Below are 27,012 nucleotides of genomic sequence, written 5' to 3'. Positions count from 1 at the left end.
ACACAAGGATACCACTCACCATAGCTTATCGCTATCATAGTTTTGTTTTTACTACAACTATGTACGAAAAATTGTATTTAGAAAGATTTGGCAGAATGTGCAAGAACTCAGTTTTGGTATCTTTTCATGAACGTTCCCATCCATGTAGAACGCCTGTTAAAAAATCTGCACATCCACTCAAATGCACTAAATGACCTGAGAATGAATTAAATCACTTAGGTTAAATTTGATACTGGATAATTTCAGTACAAACTGTTAAGCCAGCTCAGTTCTCATTTAGCTTGGACAGTTTTAATGATGACCACTCTACATGATGACTTACCACGTGTTTCTGACTGTGTCTCAAGCGGAACTCACTGAATATTTACTAAAGTGAGAAATGTTCAAAAAGACAATGTACAGAAAATATGATGCACATTTCAAAAGTGATATGATTTTCTCTGCAAGTCTCACATGAGTGCACGTGCTATGCTACATATGAACTTCAGAACCTGTACATCCATCAATCAACAATGGTCTTCCAAGCAGAAAAAAAGAGCAGTGAAGTTTATTTATTTACAGTTTACATGACTTCAGCCCTGATGTATCTCTTGTGTAGAAAGCAGGCAAAGACATTTATAATGCATTTATCAGTGATACTGTTTAAAGTCATCACTTTTACACTATTTATAAGAGAGATCAAGAGTTAGAATTCAAAAACTGAAAATACAGAGGCAATGTCAGAGTGGATGCACCAGAACTGTTATGCAATGCATACATTTCCTACCTTGTTTATAGCAAAATAGTAGAAATGTCATATACATAGTGTAAATAAATATATGTTACAATGCTCTGGTAGATAGATGGGCTCAATGTGATCATATCATAGGTGTATACCCACGTCTGGAAAATCTCTGTTTATGCGCTAGGGCCTCTGAAATGTGAAGGAGGGCACCCTTACCTCTTACCTTTGTGGCTTACTGGTGACATTTACCTAAAATTTCTCCAAGAGATCTTACCCGAGCTGGTGGAAGTGGTGCCTTTGGGAGTAGGTCGTGAAATGTGGTTCCAGCATGATGGCGCCCAGCACACTACAGTAATGTCATCCTTCAGTATTTGAATGAAACTTTTGGCAACAGATGGATTGGACGTGGAGGACCAATAACCTGGCCCCCTCGGTCCTCTGACTTTACTCCATTGGATTTCCTTCCCTGGGGGTACATGCAAAGCCTTGTGTACAAGACTCCAGTGGAGACACAATATGATCTTGTGTCAAGAATTGCGGTAGCAGCTGGAACCATCCTGGAAATGCCGGGAATCTTTCAAAGAGTTCAGCATAGCATAGCCAGGCAGTGCAGAACATTTAATGAAGTCGGCAGCAGCCACTATGAGCAACTTTTATAATGTAAAACAATGATAACATCCCCTAAAACTTATGCATCCTCCCAGAAACTTTTGTGGCCCTTAATGCCAAAAAGAAGCGATTCCGGACATAGGTGTATTAAAAAAAATATGATCAGATTGAACCCATCTACCATAGAGCATTATATCATATATTTATTTACACCCTGTATAAATGAGGGAGGATCAAGGTTGACTCCCCCGCTCATGAAGTACTTTCTCTTTAAGAAAAATAATATACAAGCCACAATCTCACTCCTGCTGAAAATATTCTCGCTTTATGATGACACATTCCTCCACCATCTTGGCAAGTTACTGATGCTAGCAACACGAATGGATTTATCCTGACTGTGTAGCCAGTTCAGGACGTGTTCCAGTTCATCATCAGTGTGAAATTTCTGTCCTCCTAGGTACAACTTCATTGCTCCAAACAAATGAATATCACCAACGGTTAAGACAGGGCTGTAAGGAGGGTGGTTTACAATTTCACAGCCAATTGTTGCCAATGTCGTCTTCATCTAATTTGCCACATGTGGGCAAATGCCATCATGCAGTAGGATATTTTTCTTTGACAGTTTCCCGGGTTTTTCTTCTGAATCGTTTAGTGCAAATAACTGTAGAGCAATCTACTGTAATACTTTGCATTACTTGTTATACCATATGGAAGAAAATCACCCATTCTGACTGCCAAAACACATTTCCCATGATCTTGCCAGCTGACAGCTGTGATACTTGCATGTGATAGGGTCTCTTCCCCACACTGTTCACTTAGCCTACAAAAAATTTCTGCTGTTTCACCTTCTATTTCACTAGGAAACTGATCATACAGCGCTGTTCTGAGGAGTGACGAGATCTGGTGACAATTTATACTGGCTGCAATGTGAAGAAGAGGAGTGCTCCAGTCATCCACTGTCTACAAACAAGTTTAATTTTTCTGGTGCCCATGTCTTTAGGAAAAAGTTCATGTTAGCCTTGAACAACCCTGGTATATACCTAAAATATTTCTGCTTACATGTAACAATTAAATTTATTCACTATCTGGCTTGCATTTATCAGTGGAAGTTCTGAGATGACATACTGCATTCCATGCATAAGAATTCTAACGGTTTTCAATTCAGTTAATGCTGATTCATAAAGTTGATACTACTTTTTATAGACAGTAAAATTTTACAATCTATTCGCCAGTTCAGTATGTTTCAATCTGATGTGCAACTGTCATTAAAAAGGATGCCTGAAAAATAAAGCAAAGCATATATTTAATTTTAATTTAATTTTCTTAGGGAAAGTATGTGATACTCAGGGGTGTTACAACTGGAATAGCTACTTTCTTCATTTACATTAAAACTTAACATGACATGGAAACAATATGTCACACTCAATGTTGACCACCTTACAGATGAATAGTCCTGTCTGTTCAATGAGATCTCTGGTATGGTGACACTCATTGCTGTAATATACTGACAAAGGAATCTAGTAGAATCTCAAGCCTTTCTAATAAAGATGTAACAAACAACATAACTAAATACCGATGTCACACTCTCAAAGACGTTTTTAGACGCAGTATATGCACGAGATAACATATCTGTCCCTAGAGCTGATGTCACTTACATGCTGGAAATCAGCGTTGGTTGACATGTTGGCAACATATTTCTCCAGTGACTCCTTGCACGAACTGTTGCATTTCTGCAGCTCTGCTTCCAGTGCTCTCTTCACTTTCATCAGATCTAGAAAACATCCAGCTTCCAAAATAACATGCACAGATAATATTCTCATCTCTGTCACATCCCTCATTCACAAACACACAGATACATAAGTCCTTACCTACCTGTATGAACTACACAAGTAACTAACTCAATGGGGCAGAGTCCTTCTTCAGATCTTTACATTTGCTCATCTATAATACGGCAAGAAAAAGAAGTCCTATGGATTGATTCCATCTACATCTACTTCAAGCCATTACACTTCTACTTCAAGCATATGTCCCTGTTCCTTTCTAGCTGTCTTGCCCTTCTGTTCATACAAATGTTGGTAGTGATAACTGTTTACATTGTCTCACACAGATCTGAGGGACTGCTGGGGGGGGGTACAACGCCTGGTGGAGAGAGAGAGAGGCCTTAGGTGCTATCATATCTGATATCAATGCGACTCCATCCGCAAAGTCTGTGGATGGTCACAGCGCTAGGGCTGTTCGAAGCCCACTTCAGCAATTAAACACACACAGAACCTCTTTCCGTGGCTTCAGTATAGTCAAAAAACTTCACAGATTTTAAAGAAACCTAAGGTTTATTACCATGTTCATAACAGCCTAACAATGGTCCCTATCCTGATGTCACTAAAACAAATCCACACCCTCACATTCTGTTAACTTAAGATATATAAGATATATCTTAATATTGTCCTTCCATCCATGTTTAGGTTTACATCACTACTATGTGTAAAAGTAAATTCTTGTGGCAGAAGACAAAATTATGCAATGGGTATGCTTTTACATTAACTCTTCAAACCTCATGGCAACTAAATGCAAGGAAACAGGAGTTAATACAGAAGTGGACATTTTGCAGAATGGCCATCACCATCAACAGAGACTGACCTGAAATGTGACACAAACTGAATCACATCACTTGGCCATGCCATTGCTCGGGCAGATTGTAGCCAGCTTTCCATCATGATGGCCCAGGTTCAATCCTCAGTGAGGTCATGAGGGCTTTGCAGTGGACAAAGTGGCGCTGGAGCCAGTTTTCACCAGCTTCTTCAGTTTTCCCCTGCCAATCATTATTCTACCAATGCTCCAAATTCATCATTTATCCTATCATCCAATGAAGGAGAGTATGCATACTGACAGTGTCATTAAAAAGCATCATTTGTAACACTGCACCTGACTGCCTGAGAGGTTGGTCTAGTGGAAACACTATATGCTTGTATTTGGAAGGTCTTGGTTTTGAATCTTGGCTACAAGAACAGCCATCCTGACTGAGGTTTTTGGGGGTTTCCTCAGTCTGTCCAGGAAAATACTCATATAGTACCAAGATCAGGATATGACCACTTCCCTTAAAATCCCAATTCATCATTCACCATCTTCCTATTACTTGATTCAAACATAACCTCCCAAAACTGACTGCTGAACGCTACAGCCATCTACATCTGGATTCTGCTACATCTGCCTGTATATGCAAACGCGTATGAAAAACACAACACAATTTAGGATACAGGGTAAGGAATTATAATAAGGTGGACATATAAGGGACATAGAAACCTATGCAAGGGAAAGGAGGGAAGGACACAAAGGTACAAAAGGGATAAAATAAAAGATGATTGAAGTGAGGGAACTATTTTAATATGAAGAAGAGGAAGGAAGGAATTGGATAGGAATATGATGGACAAAGGATGGTGTAGCAATAAAAAAGAGGAGATAAAGATAGGTGAAGGGAATGGTAAAGGAATTATTTTCTCCCTGTGCCAGCATATCAGCCATTGTATGTCACTCATCACACTGGTCCCTGATGACCGTGGCAGAAGTATCGACTTGCATTCCTGTGACTTACTGTGGGCCAGGTTGTTGGAGCTGTTCTGCAGACTCTTCGTGGTGATGTGTATCTCCTGCAGATCTTTCTTGATGATCTCCAGCCCGTCCACCAACTCCGTCAGGTTTGACAGGATGACGGCTCTGGACACCTCTGCCAGCTCCTGCTGCACGATGGCCCCACACTCTGCAAAACACTGACTGCCATTCTCGCATAGGGACACATGGCCAACAGCACCTACTGCTCAGGTGCCCTCTATCCGAGCACACATACTTCCCAAATACTTCCTCATTACTTCCCATCCTCTACTGGTCTAGACAAGAGTCAGAGCAGCTCAGATGGTATACAGACTAGCTCTCAGGTCCATTCAGCATCCTATCAAATGGGAAATCGGGGCTCTATCCCCAGGGGTAATGCAACTGAGGCATGAAGCTATCGCTCAGTTCTATCTAATGAAGAGGTTAGAAGCGGAGTTATACCTCCACTCCCAACATTTCTTTATGGTATACTGCTCAATTAGCCAGAAGGACAAACTACATTACCTTAACCATTGGCAATATACATCTACTGTTCTGAAGTTCTGCCAAAAAGCATTATGAATGTACAGATCTGGCCTGTGGGAAGGCATATGACAATCCCTTGCCAACCATAGAAGTTATGTTCCTTAAAAAATTGCAAACTTGGAAAACCTGGGAATTGTGAGGATGAAATTATGCGGCAAACATGCAGTTAGGGGAAACACAGACACTGTGTGCATTCATCGAAACCAAACCTGTCTTCACTAAACAGAAAAGAAAATATGTAACAACATATTGTGTCAACAAAAGTGTCAGAAAAAGAAGCACTGAAATAGTAACCTGGAAGCTACATACTGGCTCTGGATGCCATGACAGCCATCCCCAGCCTGTACCGATGTAGCAGCTGCACGTTCCTTGGAAGTGTCTACATCAATTACAAAGTATGGACATACAGAACTACATATCACAGAGGACAAAGCTGATATAAAAGGAAAGCCACATAAATGGTAAAGGGTAAAGCCATGGAGGCCCATACGGTTGAGATGTTGAGGCTTCTACATTTCCTACACAATCAGCTTACAGATGACGATCAGGTTGTCAGCCTCATGCTAGAGGCTGAGTTGACCCCAGAGCCATTGTGCGGCTGGATCACGACAAGTAAAAAATCCAATGGCTTCATCGGGAATCGAACCCATGAACTTCCAGCTTGTAGCATTTAAACGTGCAGTTAACAAGGTACTGCTAAACATTTTACTGCCAGCAGGCTACTACATCAAAATAACAAAGGACTACACAGGTTGGACCATCTGCACATACCCCACTCAATAAACTGAAATTACAGCGAGAATAAAGAAATAAGTATAAATCTCATACTCACTCTGCAAGACGTTGTCCATAACAGTTTTCAGTTCCCCAAAATTTGTAATTAGCAATGTGTCAACTTCCTGCAAGACAGAAATAAATGCTGGCAATTACATCAACATTACACAGAACTGTCACAACTAACTCATGCAGCTGAGTCCTTCAGAAGCTGATAGTCATTCAGGTATCCAAGAAACTCCCTACATTTTATGGAACATTTAAATTCATTACCACGCTCACAACAGCCCACCACTGTATCCTACCTGGAGTCAAACGAATTCAGCCCACATACTCAAGATTCTACGAACCTAGGATCACACACACTTTTATATTATTCTCCCATCTACAGCTACATCTTGCTGGTGGTCTATTCCCTTAAGGATTTTCAATTAAAACTTTGTAGAAGTTTCTCTGCCACCTCAGCTGTGCTACATGCTCCAACCCATCTGCCCTGAACTTCATCATCCTGATAAAATTCCACACAGAAAGAAACCTCTGCTGAACATTTGTTCAGAGCTATACTGGCCTATACAAACTGAGGCATCATTGGACAGGGCACACAACAGAAAGCCTTTCTCATCTCAATGCTAATGCTGCCATCTTGCTGCGCACCACGCTTTTACAAACAAGCTTATGCGATCATGCCACAGTGGTACAGTAACCATGCTTACTGTGGAGAAAAGCACAGTAAAAGTAAGTAAAGGTATCCCTGTAACAGGCCGTGAAGACCCATAGGGTTGTGAGACGTTGACGATCCCACATTATCCAGATAATCAGCTCAAAGATGGTGGTAAGGTTGTCAGCCTTATGCGCCAGCCGCGCTTTGCTCCCCAGGAAAAGTATTTAATTAATTCCTGGTACTCATTTCTGTTAGAGGCTGAGTCGACCCCAGGACCAAAGTGCGGCTGGAAGGATTAGGTCAATTGAAAAAATCCAATAACCTCATCGGGACTTGAATCCGCAACCTGGAAAGGACAGTAACCAAATAAAACGAATTTACTGCTATATAACCATTATATGACGGTCATGGTAGCTCAGCCTGTATAGTGATGAGCTATTGGCTGAATGGTAAAGGAATTAGGGTTTGGTTTCTGGCATGGGTAAGATGTTTTTTGTCTTCTCCATACTGTCTAGATAGGCTCTGGGGTCCAGTTGGCCTGGAGGCTTGTTTCTGGAGGTAAAATGATCAAAGCATGAAGCTGACTACCCACGTCACTTATTGCTGAAGTTAAGAATATGTGGATCTATACCTCCAATCTCCTAATACATCTTTATGGCATTATGTTTAATTAAGTGTACAGACAAATTTACTTGTTACCTTCTTAACCCTTACATGTCCCTAGTTCCATTCCAGTATGTTCAAATGCATAATGCCACTTCTCCTCAGCCTGACCTCATTCACAGACAGAATGAAAATCAATGTTTGGGTTATGGCCAAGACTTTGATCACCCTTGCCAAAGGCACATAAAGTCTATGTGGTTACTGTGTCCCTACACCCTCAACCATTTAAAAAGTACAGTGGTTAGTACATGCCCCACTTGCTTTAATGTTACAGTGCTCTAAGCCTTGTCTTCTGTGTTTCCCTAAAAGTATTAAGGGGTTTGACCTCAGCATGGCCACCAGCGCATTTCCTGTGAGCAATGAACCGAATGTATATATATTATTTAGATGAACTTTAGGCCTGGAAGTGCTAAGGTACTGCTCTATACATGTAATCAAGCTAGATACCAGCAGATGGAAATAACTGCCTGCAGCATAATGCCACATTTGTTACTCAAACAGAACTGCCATCTGGAATACATAAAATCAATTTCAAGAGCTGGCAGACATGTTTGTAATCCCAACATATGTGGCAGGGTAGTGAGGGACAACCAAGCAATGTCACAAGAGAGAGAGGCAGAAAGTAAATATTTCACCCACAATTAAAATAAACAAAGAGGGTGAAAACTGTCTGTGTGTGTACCAGGGACACAAACATTACATACATACACACTTCCTGTGTTGAGGGTGGGCACTGTCACCAACTTGCTACTAACAACAGTAATCTTTTGTAGGGGGAAACTAATCTCTGTGTGTCTCAACCCACACAAAAGAACACAGACTGAGGGTGCTGAGGGGAAGGAAATGACAGCATAATGGAGCTTGGTAGTTTGTACTCTTTGCCAGACATTATTAGGGAGATAAAAGCAACCATGATGAGATGTGCAGTACATGTAGAATGTATGGGGACAATGAGACTGGCTATCCTGACAAGAGGTTACTGCGAAGTTCCACCATCCCCCTACCCCCAAGCAAATACCAGGATAGTGCCCCCCACGTCATGAGCCCTCCCTTCCACACTGTTTCTAATTCATCATTCACTAACAATCCCATTGTTTAACACTTTGCAGCAGATGTGTAACAAACTGTGGCCTAGGAGCAACATGGGGCTCTTCCAAACAATGCAAAATACGTAAGATTTGAGGCTTTCACAGCGGTGACTATGAAGAAAGCAGTCTTCTGGGATTTGGCACCGTGTATATGTGGTGTTAACCGAGCAGTCAAGCAGACCGGTCTGCTTGACCGTGTCTCACGGTGTTGTCGCTTGCAGATTTACTTATACTTCTTCAACCCTGAAGATGGGGGCGATACGTTCCTCCGAAACGTCGGTTAACACCACATATACACGGTGCCAAATCCCAGAAGACTGCTTTCTTCAATGCAAAATACCCCCCCCCTAAAAAATCAGTCAATCCCTTTTTTACAAATAGATTGGCTACAAAGAAGCTGCTGCAAGGAGAGCATGTGCCTGATCTGCTCCTGAACTTGTGACAAGTATCATCACATGTGCCTGTACAAGTTCAGTACATGGTCATAAATTAGACGCAGCATGTGGCAACACTAACTGTCATCATTACAGGACTAATAGTAACCCTTTCAGCACTAACCACAGTCACTATAACTACATATGCAATTCCATTTAAAGGGGACTCCAAAACTGTGATATGTCATTCTCAGGCAGTGACTATGAAGAGAGGTGCCTTCTGTAAGGTGACATCAAGCAGACAGAGGCAGCAGTCACCTCCAAAAAACGGGTAAATATCTACCAGACTACGTGGAGTTACATCACAGAAGACAGTAAATCTTCAAGCTATACAAAATTAGAGACATCAACTTATTCTGCTCCTATCTCTGCTGGAGTAGAAACTTCAGGGACTTGGTTCAGAAACTGAAGCTGCTATTACTGCACAACTGCATCACCAGATATGAAGCTGAGCCCCTCTTCAGAGGCTGCCAGTTATGCAACTATTCAAGAACTTTCCAGCATTTTCTGGAACTCGAAGGTTCATTACAATCTTCACAAGAGCCCTCCACTGGTCCCTATCCTCAGCCAGATCAATCCAGTCCATACCACCCCATCCTATCTCTCTAAGAGCAATTTTAATATTATCCACTCAACTATTGTATTAAGTCTTCCTAACGGTCTCTTTCCTTCTGGCTTCCCCACAAATATCCTATATGCATCCCTCTTCTCTCCCATTCGTGCTACATGCACTGCCCATCTCATCCTCCTTGACTTGATCATTGTAATTAGACTTGGTGAAAAGTACAAGTTATGAAGCTCCTCATTATGCGGTTCTCTCCAACCTCCTGTCACTTCATCTCTCTTCAGTCCAAATATATTCCTCAGCACTCTATCCTTAAACAATCCCAGTCCATGTTCTTCTCTTACTGTCAAAGCCCAAGTTTCACACACACACACACATCAAAAAAAAAAAAAAAAAAGGTAAAGCTATCCCTGTAAGAGGCCCTGAAGGCCCATAGGGCTGTGAGACCTTGAGGCTCCCACATTTTGTCTAGACAGTTGGCCCACAGATGGTGGTAAGTTTGTCAGCCTTACACACTAATCACCTCTTACTCCCCAAGAAGATTCCTGGTACTCACTTCTGGTAGAGGCTGAGTTGACCCCAGGGCCATTGTGCAGCTGGAAGGATTAGGTAAATTGAAAAAAATCTACCTCATTGGGACTTAAACCCATGACCTGGCTTGTAGCATAGTGTCTTAGTCAACTACACTACCACATGACCCCCCCCCCTAGAGAACCACAGGCAAAATTATAGTTTTGTATACTCTAACGTTACGCTTTTAGGCAGCAGATGAGAAGACAAATGGTTCTGGACTGAATGGCACCAAGCATTATCCAAATTCAATCTCCTCTTAATTTCCTCCTGAATCAAATTTTGATTTCTTACTGTCATTCCCAAATATCTGAACTGTGCCACAATTCACAGCCCCTCCCCTTTACCTTCCAGCGACAGACAAACTAACCAAACAACCACTTCACATCTGCTGGACAATGTAACAGCTGAACTGCTGGTTATGCATGCAGTGCCTGCAGCTTCATGATGAAGGCGTGTCTTTACACTCATACACATATTATATTTGGTGGGTTTTCACCCTAGCTGAATTAATTTTGGTTAGACTCCTTCGTTGTCTCATTCTGATTAAAGCAACTGTTGTATTTCTGGTCAACAGGCTAACACAGCGGTAATGCTCTTGACACATATTTGTAAAGTGTGTGATTTGAATCTTAGCTGAACACCTGACACCCTGACTGTGATTTTTTTTTTTCCTCAGACCATCCAGATACATGCTAGGACAGTATCTCAATAAGACCACAACCATTTCCTTCCAATCCTTTCCAATTCACCCGTCACCTTGCCATTCAAAGTGACATAATCCAGGTACTGGTAATGTCATAAACTAACTGATATAAAAATGAAACCCATTCTTTAGGATCCATTCCATGGAGCCTATCCAAATCTCCACACAGAACTTCAGCTAGTGCAGTGAATTTACCATTTTAATTTTATTCTCCCACTGTCATCAGGACTCCAAAGTGGACTCTTCTCTTCATATTTCCTGACTAAAATTTTGTATGGACTTCTAGTCTCTCTCATACATACTACATGTCCCACTCAACACATTCTCCATAAATCTCATTATCCTAATAATATCTGGTGAAGGGCACAAATTATGAAGCTCCCAATTATGCAGTTTTTTCCAGTCTCCTGTCACTTCCTCTAGCATAGGTCCCAAATATCGCCGTCAGCACCATGTTCTCACAAACCCCCAGTGAACATTGAACATAACCCTGTACAAGTTAATATTACACCAAAATAATTCTAGTTCCATGTATCACATTACAGGGTAATCCTGCTAAACATTTAAGCACAGTCATAACTATGTGTACCATGTGCTTGAATATTCAAGAACTCTGCAGACTGCCCACACAGAGTAATTACATGTTCATTCTCACAATAAAGAGCCATTATTTCCACAGACAGTACACACCAGATGGTCTCTGTAATGGAGACATACTTTCTTTCTTGTGACATGGGAACATAGTTTCCAAACATCATTTAGACCAATTTAAGGTTTCAATGTGTTAATGGAATTGATTAAAAAACACAAGTTGTATTTGAGGTTCTCATAGCAGTGACTCTGAAGACTCTCTCACCTTTTGGGATGTGTTGCTGGAAGGTGTTAAGAGCCAAGACAATGAGACTATTCAACAAGGCAATGTTGTAGGTTACATTTCACCAGATAAAACAAAAAATGAGACAACACAATAGTTATAACCAAAACTCTCTTTTGCTGTTCAAAAAACACTTCAGACCAGTCAGCATTACCAGCACACATGAGGGAGCACCTGCCTGGTATAAAGACTTACCATCTTGCGAAATGTAGTATGTATAATCCAGCAGAAATTTAATAACATTGCAGAGTAACACACTGCCTCTTAGGGCCGCGCCATAGCTCAAGCAGTTAGTCGCCGGCTTCCCAACTCGGCGGCTGGGTTTGATCCCGGGTTTGGTCAAGTGGGGTTTCTGGTGGACAAAGTGGCGCTGAGACGGGTTTTCTCCAAGTACTTCGGTTTCCCCTGCCAATCTTCATTCCACCAATTCTCCATCATCATAATCACCCAGGGCAGGCTACAATAGGCCAATCAGTGGCCGCCGTACCGAGTGGACCCAGTTGGACTCCACCCCCCACTAAGCGAAACACACTACCTCCATCTTCGTGGTCGAAGATATGCTAAGCAAGAAGAGAGCTGAGATATTCCTCCAAAATGTCAGTGAACTTCTACTGGACTTCACAGTGTCAAACTCATAATGCAATACTCTTCACAGTCACAGCTGTGAGAATGGCAAATGCAACCCCTGGCATCATTTCTAAAGTAAAGCGATGGGGAGAAGAGAGGCGAGAAGACAAAAAGCCCAATGAGCCTAACAGAGGAGAACAATGAAAATAAATGTAAATAAAGTGACCATCATCAGGTGGAGTTCACTACTAGACTGAATGGTAGGAGTCCCATAACTTACGCCCAACTTCATGTTCAGTGATTCCCAAACAAAGACAGTCTGACACTTTTACAGAGAAAGCTGCTCACTTCATGATTCCAAGGGACCTTATTAAGTCACATTATAGCCATGTACTTACTGTAAATGGAATGCAGAACAGTCTACAAAGCAAACTTTAAACTTATATTAATATATAATGCAGGGCCGCGCTAGCTCAAGCAGTTAGTCGATGGCTTCCCACCGTGGTGGCCCAGGTTTGATCCCGGGTTTGGTCAAGTGGGATTTGTGGTGTACAAAATGGTGCTAGGGCAGGTTTTCTCCGAGTACTTCGGTTTCCCCTGCCAATCTTCATTCCACCAATTGCTCCAAAATCACCCTCACCTATCATCTGGGGCTGGTACAATAGGCCAGAAGTGGCCACAGTACAAGGGACTTAGTCCCACCCCACTAGCAATAAAGTAAAACAATGCTGAAACACGAACCTTTAAAAAGAGTGAAGGAAGTGAAGTCTAAGCAATGAATACAAAGCTTTTAGCAGTGTTGACGGGAGAACAAGATGGGAGAAAATCAGAAGTTATATTCTTAGAGAAGCATCTGGAACTGAAAATTTGTTATCATCAGAAGAGAAATGATTACAAATGTTCAGCCATGCAAAGAGAATGGATGGAACAGGATACCAAGAAAGGCATTTGAAATAAAATAAAGAAAAATGAGACCTGTGGGACAATCTGAAGCATGGTTCAGCCAGTTACTGGCAGATATCAAGAGTGGAAAAGACATGCAACCAAACAAAATGGAAACAATGTGGTCAGAAACAAGAGACTGGAGTCCTTTAGTCCATTTACCTGTATAAAATGGAAGCTCTGCAAGGAGGAGGGGGTCTAAAAGAGGGAGGACAAGGGAGTGCTTACCTCTTGTGTATTTGACAGGTACAGTTTTGTGTCACTGACAGACGCCCTCAGTCTAGACGGCAGCTTCTGAGTTCCGTCTTCCATGTACTCATTGGTGACGAAGGCACAAACCACTCCAAACCTGCAAGCAAGCACAGTGCAGTGGCACAGTGAGGACAAACTAGTGCTGTGGGTCAGCCAACAAGAGCTGTGACAATAAACAAGGATGAGGCCAGTGTACAGGGAGGAAAGGTGATGAGGCAGAACAGAACATCCCAGAAAAAAATCGTGNNNGGGGGGGGGGGGGGGGGAGAAGCAAGATGCCTCCCAGAAGGGGGGTCTCTCTCAATTTTGCGTGTGTGTGTGCCTTAACCTCCTCCATGAATGCTACATGCCCTTCCATCTAATACTGTTTGATGACCCCTACCTAGATTTTTAACAATTGTATTTATCTGCACTTTATGTAATGACATTTCGCGTTAGGTGTGTCCCTTATCATGACGGCATAGAGCACCCTCATGTTGTGAATGGAGGAGGTGCCCCCCAGATATGGAGGGTAAAAAAAAAAAGTAAAGCTATCCCTGTAACAGGCCGTGAAGGCCCACAGGGTTGTGAGACGTTAGGGTCCCACATTACCTTGACAATTGGCTCAAAGATGTCAGTAAGGTCGTCAGCCTTACGCACCGGCTGCGCTTTACATCCCAGGAAAATTATTTAATTAATTCCTGGTAGTCATTTTTGTTAGACGCTGAGTAAGCTTCAGGGCCTAGTGTGGCCGGAAGGATTACGTCAATTGAAAAAATCCAATGACCTCATCGGGACTAGAACCTGTGACCTTCCGGCTTGTAGCATAGGTAGCTGTGAATATACTGAATAAGCAGTAACACACAGGTGACAAGGAGTGGTCCTCTTGCTTGAGGCTAACAATTCACCTTTAAAAAATTGCCATAAAATATCACAAAGCCCCTTGGACCTGGATGGATTCCTTGGACAAACAACCTCAGCTAAGCAAGATTTTGTACATGAGCTGTATAAAATCTGTATAGGACACGTTCACTCATGACAGCTGCAAAATAAATATCAGAATATAAGCTGATATTAAACTGGATCTTCAACAGACAGGATGGGGTGGTATGGACTGCCTTGATCTTGTTCAGAACAGGGACCAGTGGAAGGCTCATGTACACAGTAATGAACCTTCAAGTTCCATAAAATGCTGGGAAGTTTTGAGTAGTTGCAGAATTGGTGGCTTCTTGAGAAGGGCTCATCTCCATGAAGTTACAAGTAATAACAATGTCAATAAATCAGACTATACAGTGGCAAATGCTCCAATAGCAGTGAATAATGAATTACAAACATATGTGGAAAGAAGTGGTTATTAGCCTAAATTCAAGAGCGTACCCTGACATTTGCTTGGAGGGAAAGACAAAAGCCACAAAAGTCCTCAGTGAGGTTTAGTATCACAGCCAAGACTTGAACCAGACACCTCTAGTGTCCAGGTCAGACACATTACAGCTTGAATCAACCTGCTCAGCCAATTTCATGAAAAGCCACTTCCATGCTCAACTTACAGAATGATGATGGTGATGGCTGCAAGCATGATACCAAAGCTGATTCGCTTGCAGGGATCCCGTCGCTTCTCGAACGGCTGTGATCTGGCCCCACAGCGCCCAGAGCACCTGCAGCAGCAGAAGATGAAGCCAATGCATGGCATGAGGACCACAAACAGCAGCCCGACAGCCACGACGGCTACCACGCCAGCATAATGTGCCAGCAATGTCTGCCATTCTGCCTCCAGGCCAGCCATCTGCAACGAGCCATCATCTCGCACGACCACAAAACCTGCAACAATATCCACTACTTCATTTATATGCCTCTCTGAATTATGAAGTGCAGCCAAAGAATTGGGATGACACACCAGCCTCTCAGTTCCGTGCATGGACACTGAACAGGGCCTGAACAGTGCTCACTAGCCTGGATGCTCACGATTCACATTAGGTAACGAACTTTGTGAATCAATGTGGACAAGGGCCGCAGAATCTTTATTGTCTAATTAAATGCAAGTTGAGTTGGGGGCGCTTACATAACAAGAGGTTTAATTCTGATGAATGTAAGATGGGAGCACATAGCATTAATGCTACGGCAATGTATCGGATGTGATAATCTCCCTTATACAGGGGATATCTTTAGTAACTTGACGCATTAACCGCGACCGATGCATCGCCGGCCGCGAAGCGCACGCGATTTTTCCCAATGACTCGGCATGCTTGATGGCCGATAACGTTTGGAATGAAGGAAAATAATTAACTTGTAGACCTCTACACAGCATTATGTTACACGCCAGGCAGTGCGGTTCAATTATGGGAATTTGTTTATGATTTGTGTGCAGTAGGCAGTAGTTATCAGCGCCATGAGCCACTTGTTAACAGTCAGCAGTGTGGTACAACACGGTTCGCCATACTTCAGAGCAATGTGTATTTCTGTATGACATCTACGTGAAATACGGATCTGCTGGAAAGTATCGACGAAAATTTCGTGATGAAAGTTCCCAGCAGACAAACAATTCATAATCTTGTGAATAAATTTAGAACGGGACTTGTCATAGACAAAATGAAACATACGCGTCGAGTCCTTACCGAGGAGAGGTTAGATGACATAGGAGCCAGACTTGAACATACACCCATACACCTAGAAAATCACTGAAACGCCTAACTCAAGAGACTGGAGTGTCAAAGTCTAGTGCAAGAACGGCAACACACTTGCTGAAGCTTATACCCTACAAAACAACAGTAATCCACGCCTTGCAGGCGCGCGAACCAGCTAGCAGGGTTCGGTTTTGCAGTTGGTTTCTACAGTCTGTCGTCAAAGGTGAAATCGATCTGCAATTGACATTCTATTCTGATGAAGAATGGCTTCACTTGCAGGGATATATAAATGCACAAATAATCGTTACTGGAGTTCACAAAATCCACATCTAACCCACGAAGTCCCGCTCCTTCCAGTGAAAGTTGGTGTCTGGTGTGCTGGAAGTCCAAGGATTGTTGGACGTGTGATTTTAACGAAATAATTAATTGCGAAAAATATGAACAGGTTCTTTCTTCTTGAGCAATTATTCCCATAATTAAGAGAATAAAGACTCTATGGCTAGTTTCAGCAACACACAGCTACTGCCCACACTGGCCGCGCCATAGCTCAAGCGGTTAGTCGCTAGCTTCCCACCGTGGCGGCCCGCATTCAATCCCGGGTCTGGTAAAGTGGAGCTGGGGCAGGTTTTCTCCGAGTACTTCAGTTTCCCCTGCCAATCTTCATTCCACCAACTGCTCCACAATCACCCTCACCTATCAACTGGGGCTGGTACAATAGGCCAGAAGTGGCCGCAGTACAAGGGACTTAGTCCCACCCCACTAGCAATAAAAAAAATAATACTGCCCACACTGCATGTATGTCTCCGGGGACACAATTATCAACAGTGGTATCTGGCCACCATGTTCACCTGATCTCAATCCTTGTGATTTTTTCTTCTGGAGTTGTTTTAAGGACAAAGTTTACAGCAATAACCCTCCAACAGAAGAAATGAAACAAAACATTCGTACGGAAATTTCAAATATTAATGCAGAACATCTTCAGAAGGTAAATCAAAACCTCTTCCCCTGGTGTGAGGTATGTCTACGTGTACAGAGACAGTATTTTCAACTGTGAACAAAGGTAAGAGTTTCCCTTCATTCCGAATGTTACCGGCATGCTGAATCATCGGTAAAATTCGTGTGGGCGTCGAGGCCGGCGGTGCTCCAGTGAAGCGCAGAACCGTAAACGCGTCAAGTTTATTAAAAACATCCTGTATATGACGTGCGTATATAAATCGGAAGCTAGTCCAGACCAGATCCCCGTGTGGAGGCGGGGTCGAATACCTCCAACGTGACCCTGCGAGTCGTAAGAGGCGACGAAAAGGGAAGTCTCAAATCTGAGACAGTAAAGAGTCCCAACGGACTCAGACCCGAGAAAGACTGCACTGGCAAGGGCCAGCAGCATATACAAAAGGCAGATCTGTCCTCTCGTCAGAGAGGGCGCCCCACAAAAACAAGACCGTAAATGCCAAACACTAATAAATATCTGGTCATGAGCCAGTCGGTCAGTGTTCCGTGAAGTGCAGTGAAATTAAGACGTGAGTGCTGTGTGTGAGCAGTGGCGTTGCTTTGAAGTAGTTAGTGAACAGAAAAATATCAACAGAATATGTGGATAATCGTTAGAGCAAACAATAAGCTTGCATAAAACCGCCGTGTAGTCTGGTAGATTGTTAACAACGTCCTAAGCTGATGTCTACATCTTAAGGAGAGAAGACTAAACAGTGTATGGAACAAATGGTACAGATATAGTGAAGGCTCGGATCGGGGCTATGGGGGAACCAACAGGAATAACGGGAACGCTGTGAAGTACCACGTTTCCACGTTCAGCTTACACTTCTATCCTGAAGATGGCAGCAGCAGAATCTTTTTTCAAGATGTCTGTGGACCTCTATTGGTCTACACGCTGTCACACCGAGGAAGTCGGCACGCTTCAGCCACCGCTGTGAGAATCAAAACCCCGAAGATTCTCAAAACATTTCTCATCTCTCCAATGCGTCCTGCATGCTCCGCCCATCTCATTCTCATTGGGCAATTTGTGACGCGAGAGACTCAAGAGAGCTGAATATTTCGAACCACTGTGTCACTCAGTGTCCACATGTCTCTGATGAGCTTAAATCATGAACGCTTTCAGGTTGAGAGGTCAGAAGCCAGCAGGACCTGACCGTGACCCCTGACAGCTGGGCTGTTTGTGGGTCGCGATGGGCGCAGAGAGAGAAACACTCGGACTGCGAGGGATAAACTGGCGGCCACACAAGAGACTAAGCTGCCGTGGTACAATCTGTACACGGCGTCGACTGCCGGACACACTGCATTTTCCACAAACAGTGCAGTCCATTTTATGTGAATTCGAAATAGAACGATATGAGAATCTCATTTTATGCAAACTCTGAAATAATGCGAATCCCCCCCCCCAAAAAAGTACAATGTAACAGATGTAGTTTAACGACACTGCAGACGATGTTAAGGAATAAAATGTCATGTTACGCTACAAGGTTTGTAAATTTATGCGTTCCTCGTGCGGCCTAACTTTATATATATTAAAAGACATTATGTAACACGGTAAATATGAAAATCTATACAGTGCAATACCTAGGGGCAGGTGGGAGGATAATATTAAAGGTAAAGGTAAAGGTAAAACTATCCCTGTAACAGGCCGGGGAGGCCCATAGGGTTGTGAGACGTCGAGGCCCCCACATTTTCTAGACAATCGGCTCACAGATGGCGGGACGGTTGTCAGCCTTACGCGCCGGCCGCGCTTTTTTTTTTTCTTGGCACTACAGCACCAGTAGGCCTAGGCCTACCTCCATGAACTTCTCCGTTCACTTCGGTTTTTCTAGATCTTACACATTCGGTAGGACTCCTTGGGCGGGTGATCAGCTCGTCGCAAGGCCTCTACCTGTACACAAACACAGAAAAACGCACACACACAAACTAAACATCCATGCCCTAAGTGGGATTCGAACCCACGATCTCGGTTTCTAAGCGAGCGATGACAATACATGCCTTAGACCGCTCGGCTACCGCGACTGGCCGGCCGTGCTTTACTCCCCAGGAAAATTATCTAATTAATTCATCGGGATCGAACCTGTGACCTTCCAGCCTGTAGCATATGATGATGGGAAATTCAGATATACCTAGACAGAGATTTTCTTCCGTACAGTTGCATACACAGGTTATGACGTATCCTGGTTCACAGCGCAGGTGGACTTTCAGGTACTATCCCAGCATGCGTCTGGAGGGACTGAAGCTGCGAAAACCAGTCAACAGATGGTCCCCAGGCAGAGATACAAACACAGGACTACCTGAATGTGAAGCAGGAATACTGCCCACCATACACCAGGTGGGTTGGTGTAGTTGGTAGTTCCCGCTTGTAGCATAGTGCCTCAACGAACTACGCTACCACGTGCCCCGGATAACAGCTACAGGCTGTTAAGAGTACGGTAATGAACGCACGAGTTCCATAAAACACGCGGAATTTTTTTGACTAATGGCTCGACTGTTAGCTTCTCAAGGACTCTGCTCCATATTACAATGAACAATGTGGCTCACGCCCGCTTCGCCTCGTATTTACGTAGGCCGTCCACAAAAAGGCCATTCGGTGATTAAAAAAATAAACGAATGAAATTTAAAAAAAATATTTTACATCATTACTAGGTATCCTCTGTGGTCTAGTGGTCAGAGATCCTGGCTACAGATCCAGAGGTCTGGGTTCGATTCCCGGCGCTAACATATTTTCTGAGAAGTAGTGAGTCTGGAACGGGATCCACTCAGCCTCGTGAGGATAATTAAGCTTTTACAAGGAAATAGCAGCTCCGGTCTCGAAACCCGAGATTAACGGCCGTGGGGATTCGTTGCGCTGACCACGCGACACCCTCTATCCGATAAAGTTGGCACTAACATCGCCGACAAGCGGCGGTCGCTTGGTCAGTATAGTTCGCTTGCGGAATACAAGCCACGAAGTTTAGTTTTAACACAGACCTAATATCATCGTGTGACGAGTTTCTGCACGCCTGCATCGTAGAGTTCTGCCGCCAGTCCATTGAACCAGTCCTTAATAGTCTTCTTCACTTTTTCATCTCTACGCATGCGCGTGCAACCCAAAACTGCTTCAAGTGTGTGAACAAGCAAAAATCACTTGGAGCTAACTCCGGACTGTGGGGAGGATGGAAAAAGGACGTCTCAGGCAAAGTCGGCAAGTACATGCTACGCGCAAACGGGCCGTAATTTCTGGACAACCCACGTACTATTAATCATATGAACTAGAGAAATATTGTTTCCGGGGGGGTGGGGGGAAGCAGAGAGAGAGACACTTTTACAGATCGCCTTAAGGTTTCTACACACTGAATCACAGATGACGCCATATTTAAATATAATTTAATTTTCTGGTATTAACATTAATTTGGTATTTTTCAGCCTACTTTCCTAAAGTTGGCCTATGCGATCTCCATGCTGTGTTTGTGAATCTCCTCTATTATCTTGTGAATGACTCAACAAAACTTCATGAAACCTGGTTATGTATTTCCGTGGCAACGAATACACGCAACAATGGAATAACTCTTGCAGACGCCATTTTCTATACGGCCCGTGTCATATCAAAGGAGTCTGTGGACCTGCTTGGGAATAACCCTATCGTTGCTAGGCAACGGCTTGGTAAACACGTTCCCTCAACAAACTGTTGGAGGCGTCGTTTTTTATGCGGTCCGTATCAAAGGAAGGAAGGCGATTTCTTCCTCCCGGAGCTTCTGTTTTTATTACTTCTTCCGGAAATTCAGGGAGGGGGCACGTTCCTGGCATCATACCATCCCATGCCGTTGTCTGTGAACCGTCCGATAAAGATGTACTTACATTATCGGTAAACAACGTAAAAAGAGGCTGCTTAGAGCAATGAGAACGAGGAACAAACTCGGGACGCTAAATAAGTGAAAGGTGAAAGTGTGCCACTGCTTTCTTCTTTTCCCGCGCCACCAACTGAACCTGTCGACCGACCTCTAGAGCAGAAATCAATTGACTACTGCAGCGATTTCCTGCTGCCACCCACACACACTTGAACATTATGTCGCAACACACACTGACGGCGAAGAGTACTTAATATCTTCTGTAGCGCGGTATAAATTCACCGACGTTTCGGAGGAACGTACTGTCCCCAGCTTCAGTCTCGAAGAGCAAGCTCATCTGAGAATGTCTAAGAACAGGATGCTGAACAGAATATTTTGGTCTAAAAACAAACTCCCTTGTTTAATTAAGCATGACACAGATGTCTGAGTCAGTGAAGGTATAGCTCCACTTATTCTTAGCCACTATATGACCGTAAGGGTCAGTTTCGGGGGCCCGCGGTAGCGTAGTAGGTTGAGGTACTATGCTCCTAGCTGGAATGTTGCGGGTTCTATTTCCGATGAGGTCACTGGGTTTTTCAGTTGACCTAATCCTTCCAGCCGCACTATGGCTCATATCGTGAAATATATACACCTAATATACCACACATTAACAACCCCTACATCATAGAAACTTGTCTCTGGGCTCCACGACCGGGGTTTCTACGTAGAATGCTTCTAACAACAAAGACCTACAAACGATATAACATGCCCAATTCTACACTGTAGCATTGGAACCTTGGAATGAAGTCTACATACATTTTCCTTAACCTCTCATACTAAATAATTTTAAATATTTTAAAGCACTTTTAATATTTCCGTAATATATTCGACACCTATATCACTTAATATATCTTGATATGTGATATATTTTTAATCTTTAACCTTATTTTGTATCTTCTATTTAACTGTAGTGTTACCAACTTGAGGCAAAAATTTTATCTTTTACTATACGACACGTTGCACTGGTATGGATCCATATCGGTAGTTCAATAACTAAACGTATTTCTATATACGTGGTAGAGTCATTAAGTTCATGGAGTGGTTTTATCGCATCATATTACAAGATATTCACATACATTTACACAGATCCACATCGGCCCTCAAAATAGTTGCCGTTGGCCGCTATGCAAGTCTCCCAACGTTGATATAGCTGTCGAAAACATTGGCTGTAAATTCCCGTACGACGCTTTGCGGTCATTCCACGAACTTATTGACTGTGACAGTGTACCTGCTTGACGATGGTCTTGTACGACCGAAACGCGTAGCAGGAATAAAAAGTCAAATTGTAAAACATTAAAAGCGAGTAATTTGTTGTGTGACGGTTAACCTAATTCCTATATACTCGTATATATATATATCTGGAACACACAACAGGATGTAACCATTGGAGATAACTGCACCTCAGTTAATTAAACAAAGTAAGTCAGCCAGTGTGGGAACCGGACCGGGGCATGAAGCGGCAGTCTCTGGGAATACGGCACGTGAGAACCGTTTCGACCCCGTACACAGAGCGACTATCCCGCGAGCTACTTACTGCAGCAAATAACTAACACCATGGAACTGAGTCGTCCTTGAGAAACTAACAGTTGCTCAGCCACTCAAGATATTCCCAACATTTATGAGACCTCGAGGGTTCATTACCCTGTACACAACAGCCTGCCACTGGTCCGTATTCGGAGCCAGAAGAAGTCAGTGGGTATCTCCCCAATCCAAGATGTACCTCCAGAATACTGGTGCAGAGTGGTACCGCTAAGCTGTCCTGCTGGGTGGCATCATGAAGGGGCGGAACATAACGCGGCTGTGACATTGACGGGCACAAAGAGTGACGGTGGTAAGTCTGAGGGCTGAGCATCGAACACATGACCGCAGGGACGACACCGGAAGGCTCATGTTCAGTTCCCGCTTCCCACACAGGAGCAGGCGAATGGGAATGGAACAACAGTGACGCAACGGCCAATGGCGACGGACCAGCTGCGGTGTTTCATAACCCCTTTCATAGCATACGTGGTAGCAACCCGCACGCCGTTTTGCCATTCTCCCAATAAACCGCGGCTGTTTTCTTAAACGGCATTAACCGGTTGGTCCTTGTAGCGCACACGTCATGTGCCAATGAAGAGCTCTAGCTAATGGGATGTTATCCCGTGTAACTGGTACACCCCCGAAGTTTCGGAGTAACGTAACGCCTCCATCTTCAAAGCCGAATAGTGAACTAAACAAGCCTCAAACAGAGATCTACGCAAATCTGACCATAAATGACGAAGACACACTTTAACCTCCGCTTCAAACATAAAGCATTGACAGTGACCTTCTATTCGCAGTCTCCGATACATGGTCGAGTTCTCCATTAACGATAACAAGATAAAACGATTATCTGCCGAGTCACATCGATCATTAAATACACGCAGGTAGGTACCAACCCAGCTGGAAGGAATGGAAGGACTGGCCGAACACAGGGCAGACTGAATATAGAGATGACGTCACGACAAAAAGCAGCCCTCACCCCATCATCATCTACCCTACGGTTTACTCAGTTCCACCCATAGGGGCCATGAGGATTCAGAAAATAAATTACGATATTAAAGTCGCTTTAATCTACAAACAGGATTATTATAGAAACGCGAACTTGCATTTAACTTTCCAAGATAAAATTAATATTTTATCCTTCAGAGTTATCAGCAAGCAAACAGCCAAGGCAAAAGTTGAATACGAAGAGATCCAATCTCAAGTATTTGAATGATACAGAAGTTTATGAACAGTTTTGCGGTGTCGTAAAACAAGACCTCGTGGAGTATATTCTTGCGACGTCACTTTATTACTATTCCACGTAACTACAATTCAACTTAATTATAACACAAAATGTTGAACAAGTCGTTTCATAGTCGCGCCTTTCGTATTGTGGCGTATTGGCTCTATGCAGAAACTGTTGAGCCACAGAGGCCTCGGGGCATGCGCGTAACGTGAGACTTGCGGATTGTATCGGCGCGTTGCTAGGCGACAACTCTGTGACCGCTTGGATTGGGCAACAGGCAGTGCGAATGACGTCACATACCCCAACTCATCCCGTTGCTGCGCGACGCTCGGTTAACACGCCTGACAACAATACCTGATATCGGTTGCCGAGCAACAGTGTGTTGTCTATTCGTCAATGTCACTGACGAATATTCTCATTATGTAGCTTCCGCACTGACCACACAGAAATCAGCCTATTGCCCAGCAACGGACTCTATAGTTGTGTTATGTTATAGTTATGTTGATGGGGCTCGACACCAAGGCTTCCTGACTAACTGACCGGCAGTCGCAATGTGACTTTGACACTGACTTGGTGAGCCAGTATTCAGTATGAGTTGAATTCTAGCAGTCGCCGAAGTGACAGCTGAAGCCTGGAAGTAGAAGTAATTGGGACAATGATGTTGTAAATTGTGTGACTGTAAGAGCGAGTGTGCAATAAATTAGCTAGATCCAAGACCGGCGTGAAGTTATTTGTCGCGTCACATAGAGCAAAACGTGACAACTGATGTCAGAATTGGTTACGAACTCAAACACGCCTTGATCTAAGACAAAAATAACTGAATCTACGTGCACATTAGGTGTTATCCCGCCATACGGAAAAAACTGATACACAGATGATGATGGAACTCTCACTAGGCTGTAGAACTGCTCTGCTCTCCGGGCGCCTTCCACTGGCTTCCCTTAACACTGTCGGCGCGCGCACGCACACACATACACACACCCTCTCTCTGCCACGCTCGATCCTCAGCTGGCTTCTTATACTGTTCCCTAGCAGCAGCAGCGTCCGCTGTTACGTCACAGCGGGGAAGTGTTTACCGTCTCGTTGCCTAGCACAGCTCGTCTGCTGTTGCGTCACCGCGGGGAAGTGTTTACTGGCCTGTTGCCCCTAGCAGCAGCAGCGGCTCCTATGCTGTTACGTCACCGCGGGGAATGGTTTAGCCGCGATGGGTGCGTTAACGCGTCGCGCTGAGTCCATGATTCTATACATGCGGCCTTAAGAGAGTCTCGTGATAACGTGAAGTATTCAAGTATCGTATGTAAGATTTGAGATGTCTGTTAGCACCTGCTAACGCTGGTTCGCACGCGGATTTCTTGCTTCTTCTACCCTGAAGATGGAGGTGATACGTTCATCCGAAACGTCGGTTAACACAATATCTACATGGCGCCACATCCCAGAAGACTTTTTTTATTGCTAGTGGGGTGGGACTAAGTCCCTTGTACTGCGGCCACTTCTGGCCTATTGTACCAGCCCCAGATGATTGGTGAGGGTGATTGTGGAGCAATTGGTGGAATGAAGATTGGCAGGGGAAACCGAAGTACTCGGAGAAAACCTGCCCCAGCGCCACTTTGTCCACCACAAGACTGCTTACTTCATATTCAAATACTGACCACACACGAACTGACACAGCAAAATTACTGGATGCAAGGGAGAAAGCCAAATTGCAACAGTTAAAAAATTCGAGGGGCATGAAAGAGAGATGGAGAGGCAGACATGATGAGAACAATGTAAGACGTGAAGCCGGTAGACATCCGGGAACAAAAGGGAGGGTGGGGGGAGATATCTGAAAGACAAAGAAGCTGTGATACTGACCATTATTTGGTGCATGCAAAAGTTAGGGAGAGACTGTCGGTAAGTAAACGAGCTACACAAAAGCTTGATGCGGAGAGATTCAATATTACGTAACTAAACGTTCTTCAGGTTAACCAACAGCGTCAGAATATATTTGTAAACAGGTTTGCAGCTTCAAGAAACTTGCACTGCAAATTCTATGCCTACAGGGCTTGGCGAAATGTTACAAAGAACATAAAGTTTTCAAATTTAAATTATTCTGAAGCCGCTCTCTTTCCATCCCTTCATTCCTTTCATTCGTCCACATCAACTCTTTAAAACTAGTTACAGTGTAACACGCCTCGGTAAACATACCATCTTTTTACAATATATGAAACAAATCTTTTTTTACGGGCTCTAGAGCCCCTTTGGGCTCTGACCTCTGATTTTTTTCAATTCACGATCATTTTACAGAGAGTTGGATCCTTGGATGAGTGATCAGCTCGTTGAAAGGCTCTCTACGTAAACACAGAATAAACATATACACATACCAAACATCCATGTCTTGTGTGGGATTCGAACCCATGAGCCCAACTTCCGGGCGAAGACAGTACACGCCTTAGGCCGCTCGGCTACCGTGACCGGCTTATGAAACAGCAATGCCAAGTGCTAAATATACCAAGACAACATTAAAACCCCGTGATTCTAATTAGTCTGGTAGTTTTTTTAGCGGCGGATTCCTCCGAAACGTCGCGCATATACTACACACAGCGTCACATGCGAGACGATGATCTTCAAAATTCAAATAGTCCGACAACACAGAATGGAGGCTCGGCCCGCCCTCTCACATCATCACATTCCATCGAAAGGCTTTCAATAATTACAAGTTTAATTTCACGCCTTCTGCACGAACATACCGTGACGATGACTGGCTTCAAGGTGAAGGGAGCAGCGATTGTGGACAGCAGGCTGCTCGATCAGTGTGCAGCAACGTAATTACGTCGCCATATTGTTATTCGGACCCACACAATTTGTGCCGGGGTGAGATATCTCCTGGTATACACAGACATCGACCCACTTGCAGCTACTGCCGCTCCAAGCCGCGTCGTTCCCTCTGCAGAATCTACATTTATCAAATGCGCAATCCGCGATTTTATATGACTGAGCTTAATATATGCAAACAACGAGTCAGAAATCCTTTTTTATTCTGCTTCGTTTAAGCGTTCACAGCACTAAAATGTTTCAAACAAAAGTTTTTGCGAGAGACGAGACGCGTTGTCGGTATTGCGACTGGCTACGGGCTGGACGACCGAAGGGTTGGAGTTCGAGTACCGGTAGGGTCGTCCAGACTGACTCTGGGGCCCACCCAGCCTCCTACACAATGGGTACTGGGGACTCTTGCGTGAAGCTGATCACTCACCAACTAGGTCGAGAAAATGTG

General features: G+C 43.8%; 1 protein-coding gene across 5 annotated transcripts in view; it reads right to left on the bottom strand.

The window, feature by feature from the left end:
- Window positions 1–27,012, bottom strand: part of LOC111873426 (prominin-like protein) — a 136,304-nt gene that overhangs the window by 37,416 nt on the left and 71,876 nt on the right. For all 5 annotated transcript variants that reach the window (XM_023868145.2, XM_023868148.2, XM_023868146.2 and 2 more), the window contains exons 3-7: window positions 15,087–15,357; window positions 13,537–13,657; window positions 6,297–6,363; window positions 4,923–5,087; window positions 2,989–3,104 (exon numbers count right to left, since the gene is read on the bottom strand). In XM_023868145.2, the coding sequence (XP_023723913.1) occupies window positions 2,989–3,104; window positions 4,923–5,087; window positions 6,297–6,363; window positions 13,537–13,657; window positions 15,087–15,357 (740 nt within the window). The remainder of the gene's footprint in view (window positions 1–2,988; window positions 3,105–4,922; window positions 5,088–6,296; window positions 6,364–13,536; window positions 13,658–15,086; window positions 15,358–27,012) is intronic.

This window comes from Cryptotermes secundus, unplaced genomic scaffold, assembly GCF_002891405.2.
Source record: "Cryptotermes secundus unplaced genomic scaffold, Csec_1.0 scaffold276, whole genome shotgun sequence".
Taxonomy (NCBI): Eukaryota; Metazoa; Arthropoda; class Insecta; order Blattodea; family Kalotermitidae; genus Cryptotermes; species Cryptotermes secundus.
The sequence above is the reverse complement of the archived record's forward strand: the minus strand, read 5'-3'. Positions and strand labels throughout refer to the sequence as shown.